This window comes from Hakea prostrata, chromosome 7 (assembly GCF_041222555.1).
Source record: "Hakea prostrata isolate BN-2017 chromosome 7, UWA_Hpros_2, whole genome shotgun sequence".
NCBI classification, from domain to species: Eukaryota; Viridiplantae; Streptophyta; class Magnoliopsida; order Proteales; family Proteaceae; genus Hakea; species Hakea prostrata.
Window position 1 is genome coordinate 19,271,608 of NC_142606.1, and position 17,818 is coordinate 19,289,425.

The 17,818-nt window shown below is 35.6% G+C and overlaps 1 protein-coding gene across 1 annotated transcript; it reads right to left on the reverse strand.

Moving 5' to 3' along the window:
- Positions 1 to 205: 205 nt before the first annotated feature.
- On the reverse strand, positions 206 to 7,455 carry LOC149010350 (ABC transporter C family member 3-like). Its single transcript, XM_089162424.1, has 10 exons — positions 5,065 to 7,455; positions 4,648 to 4,734; positions 3,901 to 4,551; positions 3,629 to 3,793; positions 3,146 to 3,440; positions 2,827 to 3,035; positions 2,274 to 2,579; positions 1,599 to 1,662; positions 432 to 671; positions 206 to 306 (listed from the first exon to the last, which is right to left on the reverse strand). The coding sequence occupies exons 1-10, from the start codon at positions 7,432 to 7,434 to the stop codon at positions 206 to 208; spliced, it is 4,488 nt and encodes a 1,495-aa protein (XP_089018550.1). The 5' UTR covers positions 7,435 to 7,455.
- Between the last annotated feature and the right edge of the window lie 10,363 nt (positions 7,456 to 17,818).

The window sequence follows — 17,818 nt, forward strand, 5'->3', positions numbered from 1 at the left end:
AATCAAACACAAGTAGTAATGAGCAAGGGACCTTAGGAGCCTCTCTACTTATCTACACTACTATCTGGTATTTGTGATGGTCATAGATATTGCTAGGCTAGCTACTAAAACTTTTTAGAAGCCGCATGCATGAAGAACAATAATTGATTGGTTCCAACATGTATACTTTGAATATTAATGATTCCCTGACTTATCCATTCAAATTCTAATAATTACATCTTCTGGTGTATTCTTGAACAAGTTTTGCAAATGATGAACTCTTGATCTCTAGCAATTTGTTTGGAGAATCGTATTCCACTACACAGCCTGTTTTGGTTAAAAAAAAAGAAAAGAAGAAGTTAACATGACTAGCTAAGCACCAAAGAAAAGAGAAAAAAAAGAAAACTAAAGGTTACCAAATTCAATTATGGTACACTATTATTGCAACTTACCATTATCAAGAACGACAACCATATCGCTATCAAGAATTGATGTTATTCTATGTGCAATTGTGATGATAGTAGATCCTGAGAAATATTGATTAAGTGTTTGTTGAATTAGATAGTCAGTCACAGTATCCACAGATGCACTAGCTTCATCGAGCACAATAATTTTGCTCTTCTTTAGTAATATCCGTCCTAAGCAGAGTAGTTGCCTTTGACCCATGCTCCAATTCTCTCCATTCTCATTCACTATGATGATCACCACAAAAAAACTGATTAGACTTTCAAAATCTTATTTTCATTAAATGTTATCCCCTACTTCTTGTGAGAAAAAAAAGGGTTTAGGGGCTGATCAATTGGGTTGTGATGTGCCAAAGTTTAAATACATCATTAATTAAAGGGATAATTACTGTTGCCACCTTGTACTCTGATTTTATCACTACTTTATCCCCTCTACTTTTTAAAATTACTAATCCAACCTTTAACTTTGTTTAAAATTACTAATGCCCCCTTCCGTTAAGTTCAGTTAGTTTACTGATGATGTGGCATCTATATTTTTTAAAAAACCCAAAAATAACCCTACAATTATCTCTTTACTTATTTACTCTTTTGCAAGTTATAATACTCTGCCTAATTAACTATGGAGAAAACTTTAAATTAATTTTTCTTTTCTAAAAAGAAACCACCGAATAAAGAAAAGACTTGATTTTTCTTCTCTAAAAAGAATTCACCGAATAAAGGAAATATGTGATTAAATAAAACTTAAATAGAAACTAAAATATTAGGAAATACCAAATGTATTTCAAAGTTGAAATTTGAAAATCTCCTAATATATGCTAACCATTGTACAAAGTATGTGGTCCCACCAAAGCTAAAATTTATTGTAAAACATAAGATTTTAAAGATATAATTGATATTCAATATAGTTTCTAAAAATGAGGGTAATGTCATATTTTTAATTTCTTAATTTTAATGAAGGGCAAAATAGACATTACATATTTGATGTTAACAACCACTTAACACCGTTAGAAGTGAGGGGGCAATAGTAATTTCATAAAGAAAGAGGTTTGATTAGTAATAAAACCAAAGTACAAGGGGGCAATAGTAATTATCCCTTAATTAAAATAAATCAAAGTTCAGCATATATAAGAAAAAAATGAATATGAGAAGAACCACCTGTAGAATCAAGTTTTCCTTCCTTCTTCCTAACTTCATCACCAAGCTGACATCTATCTAAAGCCTATTAGAGGAAAAACATCATATCAACTTACCATCTTGAGCAAAGAAAAATATAAAATGATGCGATGGATGCCAAGTGGAGATGTAAAGTAGGGTGGTTAAAGCAATGAACTTCCTAGGTGTAAGTGAAAATTTTCTGTCCAAATTTCCCAAAGATGATCCAGTACATCTAGTGAAATGATTTCAATACCTCAAATTAAAGAATTGCAAAACTTAAAAGAAATAAAAAGATGATGGCTATGATAGTCCAAATTGTAAAAAGAATGTGGGGGAACAAAAGTTGTCAAATCGGGAAGAGATATGAGTATATAGTAATAACAATTGCATACAACAACAGCAGTAACAAAAATAAACTTTGTCCCAATTAAGTAGGGTTGAATACATGGATTCTATCTTCGAATCAGTTCTGTTTGATGCCATACTAGATACAAGGCCTTATGCGCATCCTTTCTCAACATTGTATCTAGTCTTTTTGAATATAGGTCGGAATGATACATGTCTTAACTAGTCAATTACAATTTGTTTATTTCACCCATGAATCACTAGAAAGAAAAAGACATCAATCTTATCATTGTTAGTGATTAAGTCAGTGCGTTAAATGAAAAATCTCACCTCCCAAATTTGTACATCATTGTATTCTCCAAGTGGATCAAGGTTGTTCCTTAGAGTTCCTTCAAACATGATTGGATCTTGTGGGATGATGCTTAACTTTGATCGCAAATCATGAAGTCCAATCTCAGAGATGTTGATTCCATCTATTAAAATTTGACCTGCGATAGGTTCAAGCAAGCGAAAAAGAGCATGTACAAGTGTTGATTTACCACTTCCAGTTCGCCCAACTATACCAATCTTTGTCCCTCCATAAAAGGTACATGTGATGCCTCGCAAGACAAGAGGAAGATGTGGGGCATATCGAACCTGATGAATATATTTTAAAACTTAGTGTTTTTTAGCTAAAGTATATATATATATATATATATATATATATATATATGAGAAAAGCTTGCAAATATATTTTATAAGTAAAAGTGAGATAACAAGATAATAAAGCTCAGTAGGTTTCACAAGCCCAAGAAGAACTACCCAGCATTACAAGGCTTTGAATTCCATAAAATAAGGAATATAACACACAAAAATATTTGAGATATTCTAAGTCGGGGATTACCTGTAGATCGATAATATCAACTTTTCCATGTGATGGCCATTGATGGGTTGGAATATTGTTGTCGATTAGTAGAGGAGGTTCATTAGGGATGCATGAGTATTGGAGTATTCTTTCAATCGCTATGATTTTATCCTCAAGACGACAAAGATCCCATATGACCCCATGCATACTAAAATTAAGTCCAAATGTAACTGCTAAACCCATAAAACCTTCATCAAAACAGAACAGAAAACCAAATAAATTCAAGTGTTTTTGTCTGAACAATCAATCATAGTTTAGAGGATTAATTATAGGATTTCAAGATGAGTTTTTCTTTTACCTGGACTAAGTACTTCCTTTGGCATTAAAATTAAGATAACCAAAGAGATGGCATATGTAATTGATGTCAACATATCCATGCGGAAGCATAACCATTCTATCGCACCTGAAAAGTAAAATTTGGACTGGGAATACCCATCCACCAGCTCGAAGTTTGTTTTCATAAATCTCTCTTCTTGATTGAAACACCTAATTGTTGTTGAACCTAAACTAGATTCAGAAAAATGTTGTATAATTGGTGCTTGACATATTCCACTCATACGTGAAATTTCTCGTGCTGCAGGCGTGTAGTATTGCTACAAACCAAATTTTGAAAAAAAATTATAAACATGTAATTATAGTATATGATGAAAATATATAACATGGGGAAATGTTATAGGTCTTTTCTTTTTCCTTTTGATAAAAGAAAGGGGATTATCAATGTGCTAGTGCAATTCATAATTTGAAATTTAATTGAGAGAAGTGGAATTGGCTATAGAGTTACCTTGTACCAGATGCATGCCACAGTTATTGGAATGAAAACTATTAACATTTGCCATACAATCTGTGACATTACCACTGCAGTTCCCAAGAACTCTATGACTGAGACTAGAAATGCTTCAATTTGAAGTGGAATTAAGGTATCAACGGAACTTTGATCTACAGAAGCCTGCATAGAAAAACGATTTCATTTAAAATAACATTTCACTTTTTATGGTGATCAATCTAGAGTATTTGGAACAAAATATATTTAAAAAAAAAAATAGATTAACTGACCCGATTTATAATCCTTCCACTCGGAGTGGATTCAAAAAATGACAAGGGAGCACGGAAAAGGCACACATGCATTTTGTTGAAGAAAGAAATAGCGATCTTATAACCAGCAGTTACGATGAGCATGGATCGTAAGAGTACACAAAGACAACTTCCAAAGAACAAAGTACCATAAACAAATATAATAGTAGATCCTTTAACATGAGGTTTTACATCCTTAGAAACAGGGGTAGCGAACACCATCCAATAACTACTGAGTATGTGGAAGATCTGGAAAAGAATTTGTGCCAATAATATCAATGGAACAAATGCTCCTCTATATATAGTAGTAGCATAGTTCCAATATAATGAAAGACCAATTATACCCTTTTCTTTCTTTTCTTCTTGGACAAGTTGCCCTTCTGGCTCAACCTGTTTTTCTATTTTGTGCTTTTTGGGTTCTTTTTCATCATCATGTTGACTAGACTTCTCACTGCACAACATCTTATTATCTTTTTCACCATATACCAAATTATCCATAGCTGCTCCACTTTCAACAGAAGTAACATTTTCCAAAGCTTTTTTATGTGTACCTACTAATTCCATAAAATCAGTTCCTGAATTAAGAATTTCTTCATATTTTCCCATTTGAGTAATTCTTCCATCTTTCATAACCTAATAAACAAGAAAAAAAAATAAAAAAAAAATAAAAAACTTAAAAGATATGTTAAGGAACTTAAAGTTAAATAAAGAAAGTTGGTATATTCTCACCAAAATAAGATCAGCAAAAGGTAAAAACTCCACTTGATGGGTAACATAAATTAATGTTTTAGAAGCCAAAATTCCAAGCAAACACTTCTGCACAGTAATTCAGAAGATTATAGTTAAGCACTCAGAAAATAATATTTTCATTTACTGAAAGTGCAAATGGCTATAAATACATGCATATTACTGTAACTTTTATCTTTTGAATGATAAGTAACATCAAACCTTTGTTTCAAATAAACCGTATGTTATTCAAAATCATGTGTTTTAGATTTCTTTGTTAAGGCATCCAAACATGCAAGTTTATTAGATTAAATTCAATTTCATGCGAATCAAACTATGAGGAAAGCAATGCCAAATATAATTTCATTCAATTTCATCAAGAAAAGCTGTGTAAGTAGATGATAAAGAACTACCATGTACCTTAAATAGATGAGAACTTGTGTGAGCATCCACAGCACTAAAAGGATCATCAAATAAATAAATATCAGCATCATGGTATAAAGCACGTGCAAGCTGGATTCTTTGCTTTTGTCCACCACTCAAGTTAATACCTCTTTCCCCAATGATAGTTTGGTCCCCTAAGGCATATAATTCTAAGTCCTTCTCCAATGAACATGCTTCAAGGATCATGTCATACTTTCCCTTGTTCATCTTTTCACCAAACAATATATTGTCTACTATCTTACTACTTTGTATCCAAGGTGATTGTGCAACATAAGCCTTTGTTCCATTCAACATAATTGTTCCAGATATCTTTGGTATCTCTCCTAACATGCATGCAAGTAAGCTTGACTTTCCTGACCCAACAGAACCACAAATAGCCACTTTCATACCATGATACACTTGAAAATTAAGATCTTTTAATGTGATTTCAGAGGAATGTAGATCCCAAGAGAAATCTCCCTTGATTATCTCAACAGCAGTCTGGGCACTATCTTTTGGAGGCTTTTGTACCATATTTGGATCTAGATCATCAAGACAGAGGAATGAAACTGTCCTATCAAGGGAAACTTTAGTTTGAACAATCATGGAGATTGTGTCTGGAAGGTTATAAATGGGTACTTGCAATATTTCAAATGTTGCAAGTGCAGATAAAATCTCTCCCAATTCTAATGGAGTTTTTGTAAGGATGCAAAACCCAAAAGTAACTATGGCTACAAACATCGGAGTAGATAAGAAGACAAAGGAAATCATAGCTGTTGAATAGAGTAACTTTACTAAAGATTTTGTCTCGAAGTTTCTGGTCTCAATTATTTTATCTAGGAACTTCATCTCCCACCCTTGGAGCTTGAGAATTCTCATATTCCTCAATGCTTCAGATGTCACCTTCATTCGTCGATCCTTTGAGTCCAACAATTGCCCCTGGAATTTCTCTTGTAGTTTTCCTAACGGGATATTCGCTAACATCAAAATCACTGTGGCAACAAAGGCTACAAGTGAAGCGAGTCCAAGGCTCTTGTATAGGATAAGCAATGCTAGGACAATCTGAACAGGCACCCTCCATATATTGTGTAAGTACCAACTGAAAAGGCCAATCCTCTCAACATCAATATTCATTAAGTTAATGTTCTCGCCACTACCATGACCCTGCTTTGATTGGCTTGAAAGTCTCAAACTCTTTTTGTAGATTATAGAGAACAAGGCAGCACGGACCATAGTTCCCATCTTCCGCAATTGGAAAAACAAGAGTCTCTCTGAAACACACCTTATCAGCTTTGAAAGAAAGAAAACACAGACTAGTGAATAGCCTTGATATTTCTTCTGTTGAGGGTTATTGAGATACTGAATAAAGGCGTCAATAAGATATGGTCCAACATAAGAAGCCAACGTGCATACAATGGAAAAAATAGCTGTCCAGAGAATTTCCTTCCATGTTGAAAGAACCAACGCCTTCATCAGCTCGAGTGTTCTTATTTGTCCAGCATTACCATCATACTCAAGTTTGTTTCTAAAACGAGCAAAGACGGCGCTAGCACTATCACAATTGGCAAGCTGAGGAAGATCTTCAGGGTTCAGTACCTTTTTATGCCCTAGTGCAAGTAAAGGATTCATCCAAGAAAAAGTAATCATACTTAGAATGTTGGCATTTTCATATGGAGCATTTCTCTCTCCACCCGCACTTAATCCATTTATGTTATTGTGATCGACTCGATGAGAACTGAATTTCAATAGAGGTTCCTTGAGGTCTTGATCATCCTCCTGCCCTCTACCAAACCACCCAGCATAACAAAGAAACAAGCTACAAATAATGGACACAAGATCGGAGACCCATATTAAGGATGGTAAGGCTGAATTTCTCCAATGCAATCCAAGATGCGTAACAAGATAGCAACATGACATAATGAAGTAGAAAACCGACCAAATCCTTAGTAGAATAGGGAACCTACGCTCACTTGAATGGGAAAACTGGAGGTGCAAATAAGCAAAGATTATAAAACATGTGAGTGCTCTAAATGCAAAATCCAATTGGGAAAAAATCGTTAGTTCTGACCAACCATGTTTTAACCTGGATAGGTAATTTGTGAAGGATAAGAGAAGATCACAAACAAATAGACAAATGCAATATATAAGGGCTAACCAATAATAAAATAAGTAGGTATTCTTCGGCAATGGTTTTGAATTTTCAAGGGTTGACGTTGTATTTCTCTTGCAAGTCCAGAAAATAGATAAAGCTAATGACAAAAGTAGGTGTGAAGCGGAAGAAAACCCGTGTAAGAAAATGAGTTTAGAGGATGGCGCAAGAAAATTCCAGATAGTAATATCGTTGTTTGATTCTGCAAAAGCGTCCATATTTGCAAGTTAAATTTCCTTTTGTTTTTTAGACCGAATTTTTTTCCCTCCCCCTTCTGTTTCTAAATTTTTTGGCGTTGCTCGGCTAGCTCAACGCAAATCCAATCGGCTTTATTGCGTTTTGAATTGACAGCAAACCGTTTCCAGTAAATGTTACAGGAAACCCTAGCATCTAACATCAACCGTTGTCCACCTTATGTTCCAGAATGACTTTGGAACAATAATTAAGTCTTCTTAGTGTCACCCTTAGAGTAGTCGATAACGTCACTGGACAAACAAAACAGAAGTCACTGAATAAATAAAATGGAAGTCATTTGAAAATATGTATCAAAAGCAAAAATGTAAACGCATTAACCCATGCAACGTACTGAATAATCAACATTGGGTCCTATTACCAAAAGAATGAAAAGAGAAGTTAAAATAGAGTAGTTATATATAGGTTTTCAGTTCTTTTTGCACTATTTGAAGATATCATATAGGAAGAAGAATGAGAAAAATGAGAAGGTTGCATCACAAAAGATCATTACATGATAAAAGCGGGAAAGAAAAAGCGAACCACTGCATCAATCTGAGAGAGAGAGAGAGAGAGAGAGAGAGATGCACCTTGATGATAAAAGCTTCAAATTATCGTATTTTTCTGGATAGAGAAGGTTTTAACTTCACTTCTTGTCGTTTCAAGGAATTTGATCATAGTCGCTGCTTATGGTCAAATTAACATGGAAAGCTTGTCGATGAGATATATATCAGTCAGGAGAAGAAACGTTTTTAAGTTTCCGGAAGCCACGCGACCGGAATTGCGCTACACGTCTAATTAGGTTAACGAGGGAAATCATTTTTCTAGGGGAACTGCGGGCTGTTGAGCATTGATAGCCATTGAATTAAGTATGCGCTAAAAACTTTTCTCCTTAATGGGTGCATTTCACAATTCGATCACCCATTGGCATATTCAACATTGACCACAGCTTCCCACGCAATTCTCCCATGAAGCCACGTTTTTTTTTCTTTTTGGGTAATAGAACTGCATGCATAAAAAAAAACTACCAAGAGGAACAACCTGAAGGTAAGAAATCCACCAGCCACGGGCCAAACAGTCAAACTCGGTACTAACTGGGTCCTCCTAGCCAAGGTGTCTGTTAAAGCATTAGACACTCTTGAAATAAAAAGAAAATTACAAACATCAATATCCTATCCCGACATAGTCTTAAAATATCTTCTAAAATAAGACTAACATCCCAATCTAAAAACAAATTGATGCCATTTAAGAAATGGATAATCGATTGATTATCAGAACATATCTGGATGCATCTATATCCACTTCGAATTGCATTTTGAAGAGCATCATGAAGGCATAAAGCTTCACCCATTAAAGAAGATGAAATCTTTTTTGGATCCAGCAGACTTCCACTTGGAGAAAGAAAAGCATAACCAATCCCATTTTGCTCTTCAAATGTTGTACGTAAAACTAGCATCACATAATACAGTAAGAACTGTAGATATAGATTGGGAAGAAAAAAGAAGAGAATCCACCGTATGACCATCATTTCCTTTATTTTTCTGCAATACTGTTAAGAATTCATCACCAGCCTTCTGTGCTTGTTGAATCACCACAATCGGATGCGTGTCTTTTTGTCGAAAGATCAACAAATTACGAGCAAGCCATATATGCCATAATATGAAACCAAATCTTGTATAGATTGCACGAAACTCCTCCTGAACCCAATTGCTTGAAACTCAACCATTCAAAAATAAAATCAGATTAAGAAGGAGAGGAACCTGGCATTGGTGAGTAACCAGTTGAGCTGCCATACCAAATCGTATGATTAAAATTGAGCTCATATCAAAAGCAGCTCCATGCATTAACCATTAATTCTAAGAAATCATCGACTACCTTTCACTTTTGTGTACAACATTAGCTGGTGTGGGTGGTTTTTCTGAATATGTTGGGATATCAAAGATATTTCTAGCAATTCACAAACAACCCTAGCCAAACCTAGGGTTGCCCCAGCAGTCATATCATCACCATATTTCAAGGGAAATTTTGGCCATATAACAACCCTGGCCGAACCCTTATCTCCAATTGATCATAATCTCTAGAGTTCTGCCTTATCTTAAACATAGTTGGATCCTTAGAGTTCTGCCTTATCTCAAACACATTTAGATTTTCAGAGTTTTACATTATCTCAAACTCACAAGGATCTCCAAAGTTCTATGTTATCTCAACAACCAAAGCATCTTCATAGTTATACCTTATCTCAACAACCAAAGCATCTCCAGAGTTCTACCTTCTCTCAATACCTTATCTCCACCAAAGCATCTCTAGAGTTCTACCTTCTCTCAATACCTTATCTCAACAACCAAAGAATCTTCATGGTTCTACCTTCTATCAAAGACACAAGAATCGCTTGTCAATGTGAAACCCTATAGTACCTAACCTTGTTTAAGTAGAACTCTACTTAGAGTGCAACAGTCTCCGACTTGTGGTGAACAGGAACTCTAACTTATTTATACGAGATGTATCACAACACAAAAAATCAAAGAAGCACAATCATTATCATCGTGGACGTAGGTTGCACGGTACAACCAATGTCTCCTACTTCTCTCTTTTTTTCTCTCTCGCCGTGCATGGATTCCAATATGTCATCAGAGCTCCAGGTTTCCCTCCCAATCATTTACCTCCCTAAATTGCTTTCTCTCTATTAGGTTGGCTTAAACAAATTACCTTCTTTGGAGATCTCAAATTGTGCCTCTTCTCAAAATGCATGAACTCTATGACATTGTGGACGGATCCTCTCTTTTCCCACCTACTACCATCCCTATTGCACCATTTCTCATGATGTCTAGTTGCAACTTGAGTGTATTTATATCTGCTCGTATTAGACAACTTTACCTTCAGATTGAAAATAATAAAAGAGGTAACAACAGTATTCATGATTACCTTCTTCAAATCAAGATTATTTTTTACTTGCAGCTGCGGGAAAGCCCGCCAATGATGAAAACTTGTGCCTGCATGTTTTGAATGCTGGGAGTTGAATACTCTTTGTTTGTGACTGCCATTACAGCTCGTGTTTCTCCCATCATCTATGGTGAGTTACAAGATATGTTCTTGACTCATGAAATCCACTTGAAAGATGAACTCTTTGATGTTGATACATCTCAGCCTATGGCCAATTTGGCTAGCACTCATCCTGCTGGAATTCAACCTCCAAAACAGCCCTACAGGGGGTGTTTCCATTAGAGAGGCAAACATTTTCATGGATGTTTCATTTCTCCTCGTCCTTCTTAGTCATCTCATTTTGGAGGAGGTGGACCCAAAATCGATATGTGATCGTCTTGGAAAGCTAAGGATTATTATCAACGCTTCGATGATACATATCAAGGTACACTAGGCACACCTCCTTCAAGTAAACCAAGCACCCCTCCTTCTGTGAATATTCTAAAATTTCCAATGCTTCAATTCCGGATAAAAATTGGTTCCCTAATTCTGGAGTGACACACCATACCAATGCTCTTGAGAATCATCATGTCACTCAATCCTACACTGGATCAAACCATATGCATGTTGGGAATGGTTCTAGGTTGTCTATTAGTAACATTGGTAACAACTTTACTCGTACGACTTCTTCCCCAATATATCTAAATTTGGTTATTCAAGTGCCCTCTGTATGCAAGAATTTGTCATCAATTTCACAATTCAAAAGGGATAATAATGCTATATTTGAGTTTCACCTTGATGTCTTTTATGTGAAGGCTCATACAATGGGAAGATGTCTTCCTCTAGGCAATGCTAAAGATGGTCTCTATCAACTTCGCTTGAGAAACTCCTCTTCTACCCAAGTGTTAGTTGGTGAACACACTTCTATTTGTAGTTGAATTCGCATTTGGGGCATCTTGCCTTCAAAGTTGTAAGAGTATGATTTCAATTTTTATTTGCCGAATACTTCAGCAAGTTTCAATTTTGTTAGTTATGCTTGTTAAAAAGGGAAAAGCCATTAGCTTCCCTTTCATTCGTCAAACTCTATTACCGATGGACCCTTAGATTTGATTTTTTTTGGATGTATGGGACCCTTCCTAGTTGAGTCTATTGATGGCTATCGATATTATGTTATCTTTGTGGATGATTTTAGCAAATTTATATGGTTTTACCCTATGACTCTAAAATATGAAGTTGTTGGTATTTTCAAAATGTTCAAGTTGCTTGTTAAGAACTTATTTCCATGATCCACTAAGCATTTCCATAGTGACTGTCAGTTGTATGCCACATGTAACATTGGATTGGGTTGTACGTAATATAACCCACTTAAAGGAGGCCATAGGAGTTTTGGCCCAACTTAAGTGGGTTACACGTGAAAAACTCTTTTTCAATAATTGGGTTATATGATGATATCCTTGTTTAACAGTTTATCATGTCTTGATTTCTTATCGTGCATGTTCAGATCAGTTAGCAATAAGTTCTTTTTCTTGTAAGCAAGACTCTAAAACCTAATCTAGATGCCCTGCTTTCAATTTTTACAAAGTAAAGAAGGGTGATCTCTGCCAACTTTTATAAAAAAAATAAAGAAGGATGATTCCAATCTCTCTTAGTAGAGCCATTTTCTCCCCACAAATGGGGAAGCTTTTTTTTTTTTTTTTTGGGGGGGGGGGGGGGCTATTAGCAAATGTTAATAAAACAATGCTAATGTAGATATTTGCAATTAAAATAATAATAAAAATAATTCTTACATTTGCAATTCTGAGTTTCCCTCCCCTCCCAGTTTTCCTTTTTGATCATCCATTCTAATCCGAAAATCTCTAAATTAGTTAAAGCAGCAAACTAGATCATTCCTAGCTAACCATGTGGGAGGTTTATTTTTACCTAAAAAATATATGGCTGAGATTCTTCAGAAACAAAATATATCATCTCAATCAAATTTTACAATAAGACACCAATCATCATCATCCATAAAATAATAAAAAAATAAAAAAAATAAAAAAAAATAAAAAAAAATAAAAAACAATAACATCATCTTCTTCTTGATATTTTTTCGGCACTGAATGCGATTTTTCTCAATTTTTTCTGTTTTCCTTTGCAATCTGTTTTAAGACACATCGCATGCACTCACGCATCCTTGTCTCAAGTCCTAAAAGTATTCTAGGGCAGCATTTAACTTGTTCTTTTGTCGCAAATGTTGTGTGGCCATTCTATCATAATTGACATATGGCTGAGCTTTCTTTACCCAAAAAAGAAGAAAAGAAAGGTTCCCAATTAAATTATGGTAAAGCCATGCATCAACTCTTTTACTAATATATTTCTGTTTTAGGAATTTCTAACAACCTAATCTGCTAAGCAAAAGAGATTCATAGGAAGAAATATTCAAACTTTTTAGAAGGGGAAGGTTTGGTCATTGAATATGTTTGCAATCAACCTTTTGGGTAGGGATTACTTGTTGATTTCAAAAATTTATCACTTTTTTCTTGTTTCACCTCCTCTCAGAGTTTTCCTTGCATGATCATGGATTCAAGTTTCAAAGTGGCTCTTAGAGTGGCAATTTGACACATTTAAAATATATGAATCATTAAGATAGAAAAGAAAATGTGAATTAACTAGCCCGTTGTGTCCATGTCTATCACTATCTGTAGTTTTCCCTCCTTAAAAGGATCCATTTGCCCCTTCCATGAGATCCATTGTATCATGGCTTGATTATTGCTGCCTTCTAATTTATCACATGCTGACAGCGTGCCTATTCATTTTTCTTAAAAAAAAAAATTCGCTATTTGTTTACCAAAAACACTCGGCTATTTAAATTCACCTTCTGTGTGGTAGCACATTCACAAAGAGCTCAACCGTGACCTATTGTTCTCAATTTTACTTCCAATATGATGCATCCCATTCTATTGCTTGGACTTCTCATAGCGTTGTACTTCAATGTAAGAGAAGTGATTTTTTCCGTTGGTTATGAATTATTCTTATTTAATTCTTTTTATTTTATAACTTCCCCTTGAAATTGCAGGGTTCTCAATCTGAGAATGCCTTCTTGGTGTACTGGAAAGAAAATATCGGTCTTCCACATCCTCCACATTGGTTAACTGCAAAGGCTTCTCCTTTAACTGTCCACCAAGAAGCAGCCTTTGTAAAACTTATAGAGAAAAATGAGTTAGCTTCCCACCTACATTGGTTATGTGAACAGGCTAATCTTGCCTGTTCTAAAGACATACTAGCAAAGAAGACAACAAACAACACAGAGCTTCCATCGATTTCTCAGCTGAATATTATCAAAATAGTATATGACCATTTTCCAAGTGCATCGCTGTTATCAACTGCCAGGCAAGGGGGATTGCCATTTTTTCGGGAGTCAATGGTGAAACAAGGAGGCTTCATGCATGTCCTTGATTTGAGTGATACGATGTTACATACGTCATTCTTGCCACAATCTTTAGCTTCCAAAATCCCATTTTCTTTTGCTCAGGTCAAGGAATTGAAGAAGCTTTTTGGTGTGGTGGGTGATGCGACAATGGAAGAGTATATCAAACAGACCCTTGACATATGTGGAAAGAATCACATTCAAGGAGAGCAAAACACTTGTGTGATTTCAGCTGAGGATCTCATTGATTTTGTTGTAAAGAAGTTAGGGCACCATGTAAGCATATGGAATACTGAGAATGCAGAAGGATCTAATGAGAATGTTACAATAGGATCGGTGGAACTCATATATGAAAACTTCTCTGAACCACCAGCCTTGTGTCATAGCCAACCTTTCCTATTTCAAGTCTACTATTGTCATATTCTACAAAAAGTTAAAGTATATAAGGTTGAAATACATGCCCAGAAAGTGAATCATGCCATTATGGTGTGCCACTATGATACCTCAACTTGGAATCCAAACCATCTTGCTTTTAAGTTACTGGGTTTTGGTCCAGGCCAAATTGAAGTCTGTCATTGGATAAATGAGAATGGAATGGTTTGGACAAAAAATGTAGGTTGAGCAGCAGTTGAGGATTCATTGACTATGTTTTATGCTCTAGTTTATGTCAATACATATGCTATATGAAGAATTAATAACATAATTTTGAATTCTTATATTGAATTTTAGATTCACCTGATGGTATGTGAAGTGGATCCAAACTCCTATTTTCCCGTTTCTGGCGAAGTATGTGGTTTCCAAAGAAGTCATCAGATCCATTGTTTTTTTATTTCCATGGAAGTACGCATGTTTGAGGGTATATTGGACCTGCCATTTTCCTAATTCTTAGGAATTCGGGCCTTCAGGCCTTCAGGCATTCAATAATGCTCATTTTCCCCAACTTTGCTTCAGCGCTGCGCATTTAATGCTCAGAAATGCTCCCCCTTTCCTCTCCTCGCCGAGACCTCATCTAGGCGCTTGCCAAAGAACCTATATGGGATTTTGTTTTTGTTCTAATCTATCTAGCAGGGTTCAGGCACACCTAGGCTTCAGAACTGCAAAATATATAGTGGTTTATTTCATCTCACATTACTAAGTTTAGGTGCTATTCAATTGCTATCCCCAAGCTTTAGATGATGAATTTAGAGATGAGGAGTGTTCAATTATATATATTATTTCTTACAATTTCCAGCATGATTATATGATTTGCCCAGCATAGGATTAATTTCCTTGATATTGTACAATGCATGCTTTGCATGATTGTATTCTACGATTGCATTTCTGAGTTCCCCTCCTCTCCCGATTTTCCTTCCATGATCATCCATTCATCCAAAAAGTCTCAAAATTAGGCTAATTTAGTCTCACAAATATATGGACATCAAGTTCTCAAAATCTTTTAGAACTAAGTAACCTTAATAGACAATATCGTCCTCCAAAATAGCCAAAGTTATTAACAGCAAAAATTCCTTGAATCAATGTTTTTGTGCTTAAGTTGTTCTTATCAATTTTTTCTATGATTGAACTTTTTAAGTTTCATTTCGTCTCAAAGTTTTCCTTCTTAGGGCAGCAATTTAACTTGTCGATATAGCCAGAAATGTGCGTGGTCATTCTATCCTTGATAACATAAGGCTGAAACTTTTCCTATTTAAATTATACTACGAGTCATCAACTCTTTCATTAATATGATTCTGTTTTAGAAATGTCTAACATTTTAATTTGGTAAGTAAAAGAGAGCCATGGGAAAAAAATTTATAAACTTTTAGAAGGTGAAAGTTTGGTCATTGAATATGTTTGCAATTGATTTTTTTTTTTATATGAGTTCATCCAGGCCAGCTTGCTCGCGCCTCAATTACATCCTCAGAGGGAGCTTTGTTGTCTGCAAGGGTCGAACCCATAACCTCTCCACTGAGAAGTATGGATTTTACCACTCTACCAACCCTGCATTGACAGTATGTTTGCAATTGTTGGTGAATGGTGATATGCGTAAGTACAGACTCCTCAGTACGCAAAGCAAGAGTTTGAACAAGTGTAGACTCAAACTTCAACATGTGATAAAAGATTAACAAGTTCAGCTAGGGTCAACCCATGAATCCAAGATAGGGTTGGACTCCTACGAAATCCAAATTACTTGTAACCCCTAATCAAGACTCATGAATTGATGTTACCCTAATGAAGACTTCCTACATGGACTCATCCACTTGTAACCCTAATCAAGAAACAACTCATGAAAGGGATAGGACACCCATAAGAAGGCATGTACAACTCAAACGGTAAATTAAGAATGTGAAATAGTGGACGTTGGCGTCATCATTCACCTAACTGATCTAAACCCTGCATCTCTCTTACTCATCCTCTTGCTCTCTTCTACACGTTTTCAACATGGCCGGCATCAGGAATTACTTGTAATTGAGTTCGTAACATTTTGGAATGCTATCACTTTTCCCTTGTTTCACCTCGGCTCAAAATTTTTCTTCCATTTACTTGTGAATGCCAGCATAGGGTTCACATTGAATATGAATTTTACCAGAGGCTATTGAGCAACCGTATAAAAACCCACACTTTTGAAGTATACTTTTGGTACTAGAAAATTAAAGGGCTGATTTGGTACTAGAAAATTTGAGGGCTGAATTTTCTTTTGATTTTTGACTGGCGGTGAATTAATTTGGAAAAGTAAAATGAATGTTTGATTTAGCTAGTCGGTTGAGTCCATCTCTACCTCTATCGTTTCCTTTTCCTCTTTAAAAGGATCCATTTGCACCTCCCGTAACATCTATGGTGTCATGGCCTAAACTTTGGTGCCTACTAATTTATCAAACGCTAAGTACTGTATGCTTATTCGGGTTACCAAAAAAAAAAGAAAAGAAAAGAAGACTGGTTTTTCCTTTCCTTAAAATAATTTCAGCTATTTAAATTCACGCCCTCTTTGCAGAAAACACATTCCCAAAGAGCTAAACCCTAGCCCGTTATTCTCAATTTCACTTCCATAATGCATTTAATTCTGCTGCTTGGTCTTCTCATGGCATTGTACTTTAATGTAAGAAAAGTGATTCTTTCCATTGATTAGGGCTTATTCTTATTTCATCCTTCTTATTTTTATAACTTTCCCCTTCATATTGCAGGGTTCCCAATCTGAGAATGCCTTCTTGCTGCACTGGAAAGAGAATATTAATTTTCAACATCCTCCACATTGGTTAACCACAAAGGCTTCTCCTCTAACTCTCCATCAAGAAGCATTCTTTATGAAACTTATAGAGAATAATGATTTAGCTTCCCACTTAGATCTGTTATGTAAGCAGGGTAATGTTGCTTGTTCCAAAGAGACACTAGCGAAGAAGACAGTGAATAATACAATGCTGCCACCGATATCTCAGTTGAGTGTCATCAAAATAGTATATGATCGTGTTCCAAGTGCATCATTGTTATCAACAGCCAGCCAAGGGGGATTGCCATTTTTCCGGGAGTCAATGGTGAAACAAGGAGGTTTAATGCATATCCCTGATCTAAGTGATGCAATACTACATACATCATTCTTGCCACAATCTCTAGCTTCGAAGATCCCATTGTCATTTACTCGGATCAAAGAATTGAAGAAGCTTTTTGGTGTGGGGGATAATTCAACGATGGAAGAGTATATCATAGAGACCCTTGACATATGTGGAAAGAATCACATTCAAGAAGAGCAAAACACCTGTGTAATTTCAGCTGAGGATCTCATTGATTTTGTTGTAAAGAAGTTAGGGCACTATGTAAGCATATGGAGTACTGAGAATGCAGAAGGATCTAATGAGAATGTTACAATAGGATCCGTGGAACTCATATATGAAAACTTCTCTGAACCACCAGCCTTGTGTCATAGCCAACCTTTCCTATTTCAAGTCTACTATTGTCATATTCTACAAAAAGTTAAAGTATATAGGGTTGAAATACATGCCCAGAAAGTGAATCATGCTATTATGGTGTGCCACTATGATACCTCAACCTGGAATCCATACCATCTTGCTTTTAAG

Excerpts from the sequence above, each read along its gene's own strand:
- LOC149010350 (XM_089162424.1), bottom strand. The coding sequence starts at position 7,434 with ATGGACGCTTTTGCAGAATCAAACAACGATATTACTATCTGGAATTTT. Across the intron at positions 3,794-3,900 it reads GTGGAAGGATTATAAATCGG|GCTTCTGTAGATCAAAGTTC; the intron begins GTCAGTTAATCT and ends TTTTCTATGCAG. Across the intron at positions 307-431 it reads GGTTGTCGTTCTTGATAATG|GCTGTGTAGTGGAATACGAT; the intron begins GTAAGTTGCAAT and ends TAACCAAAACAG.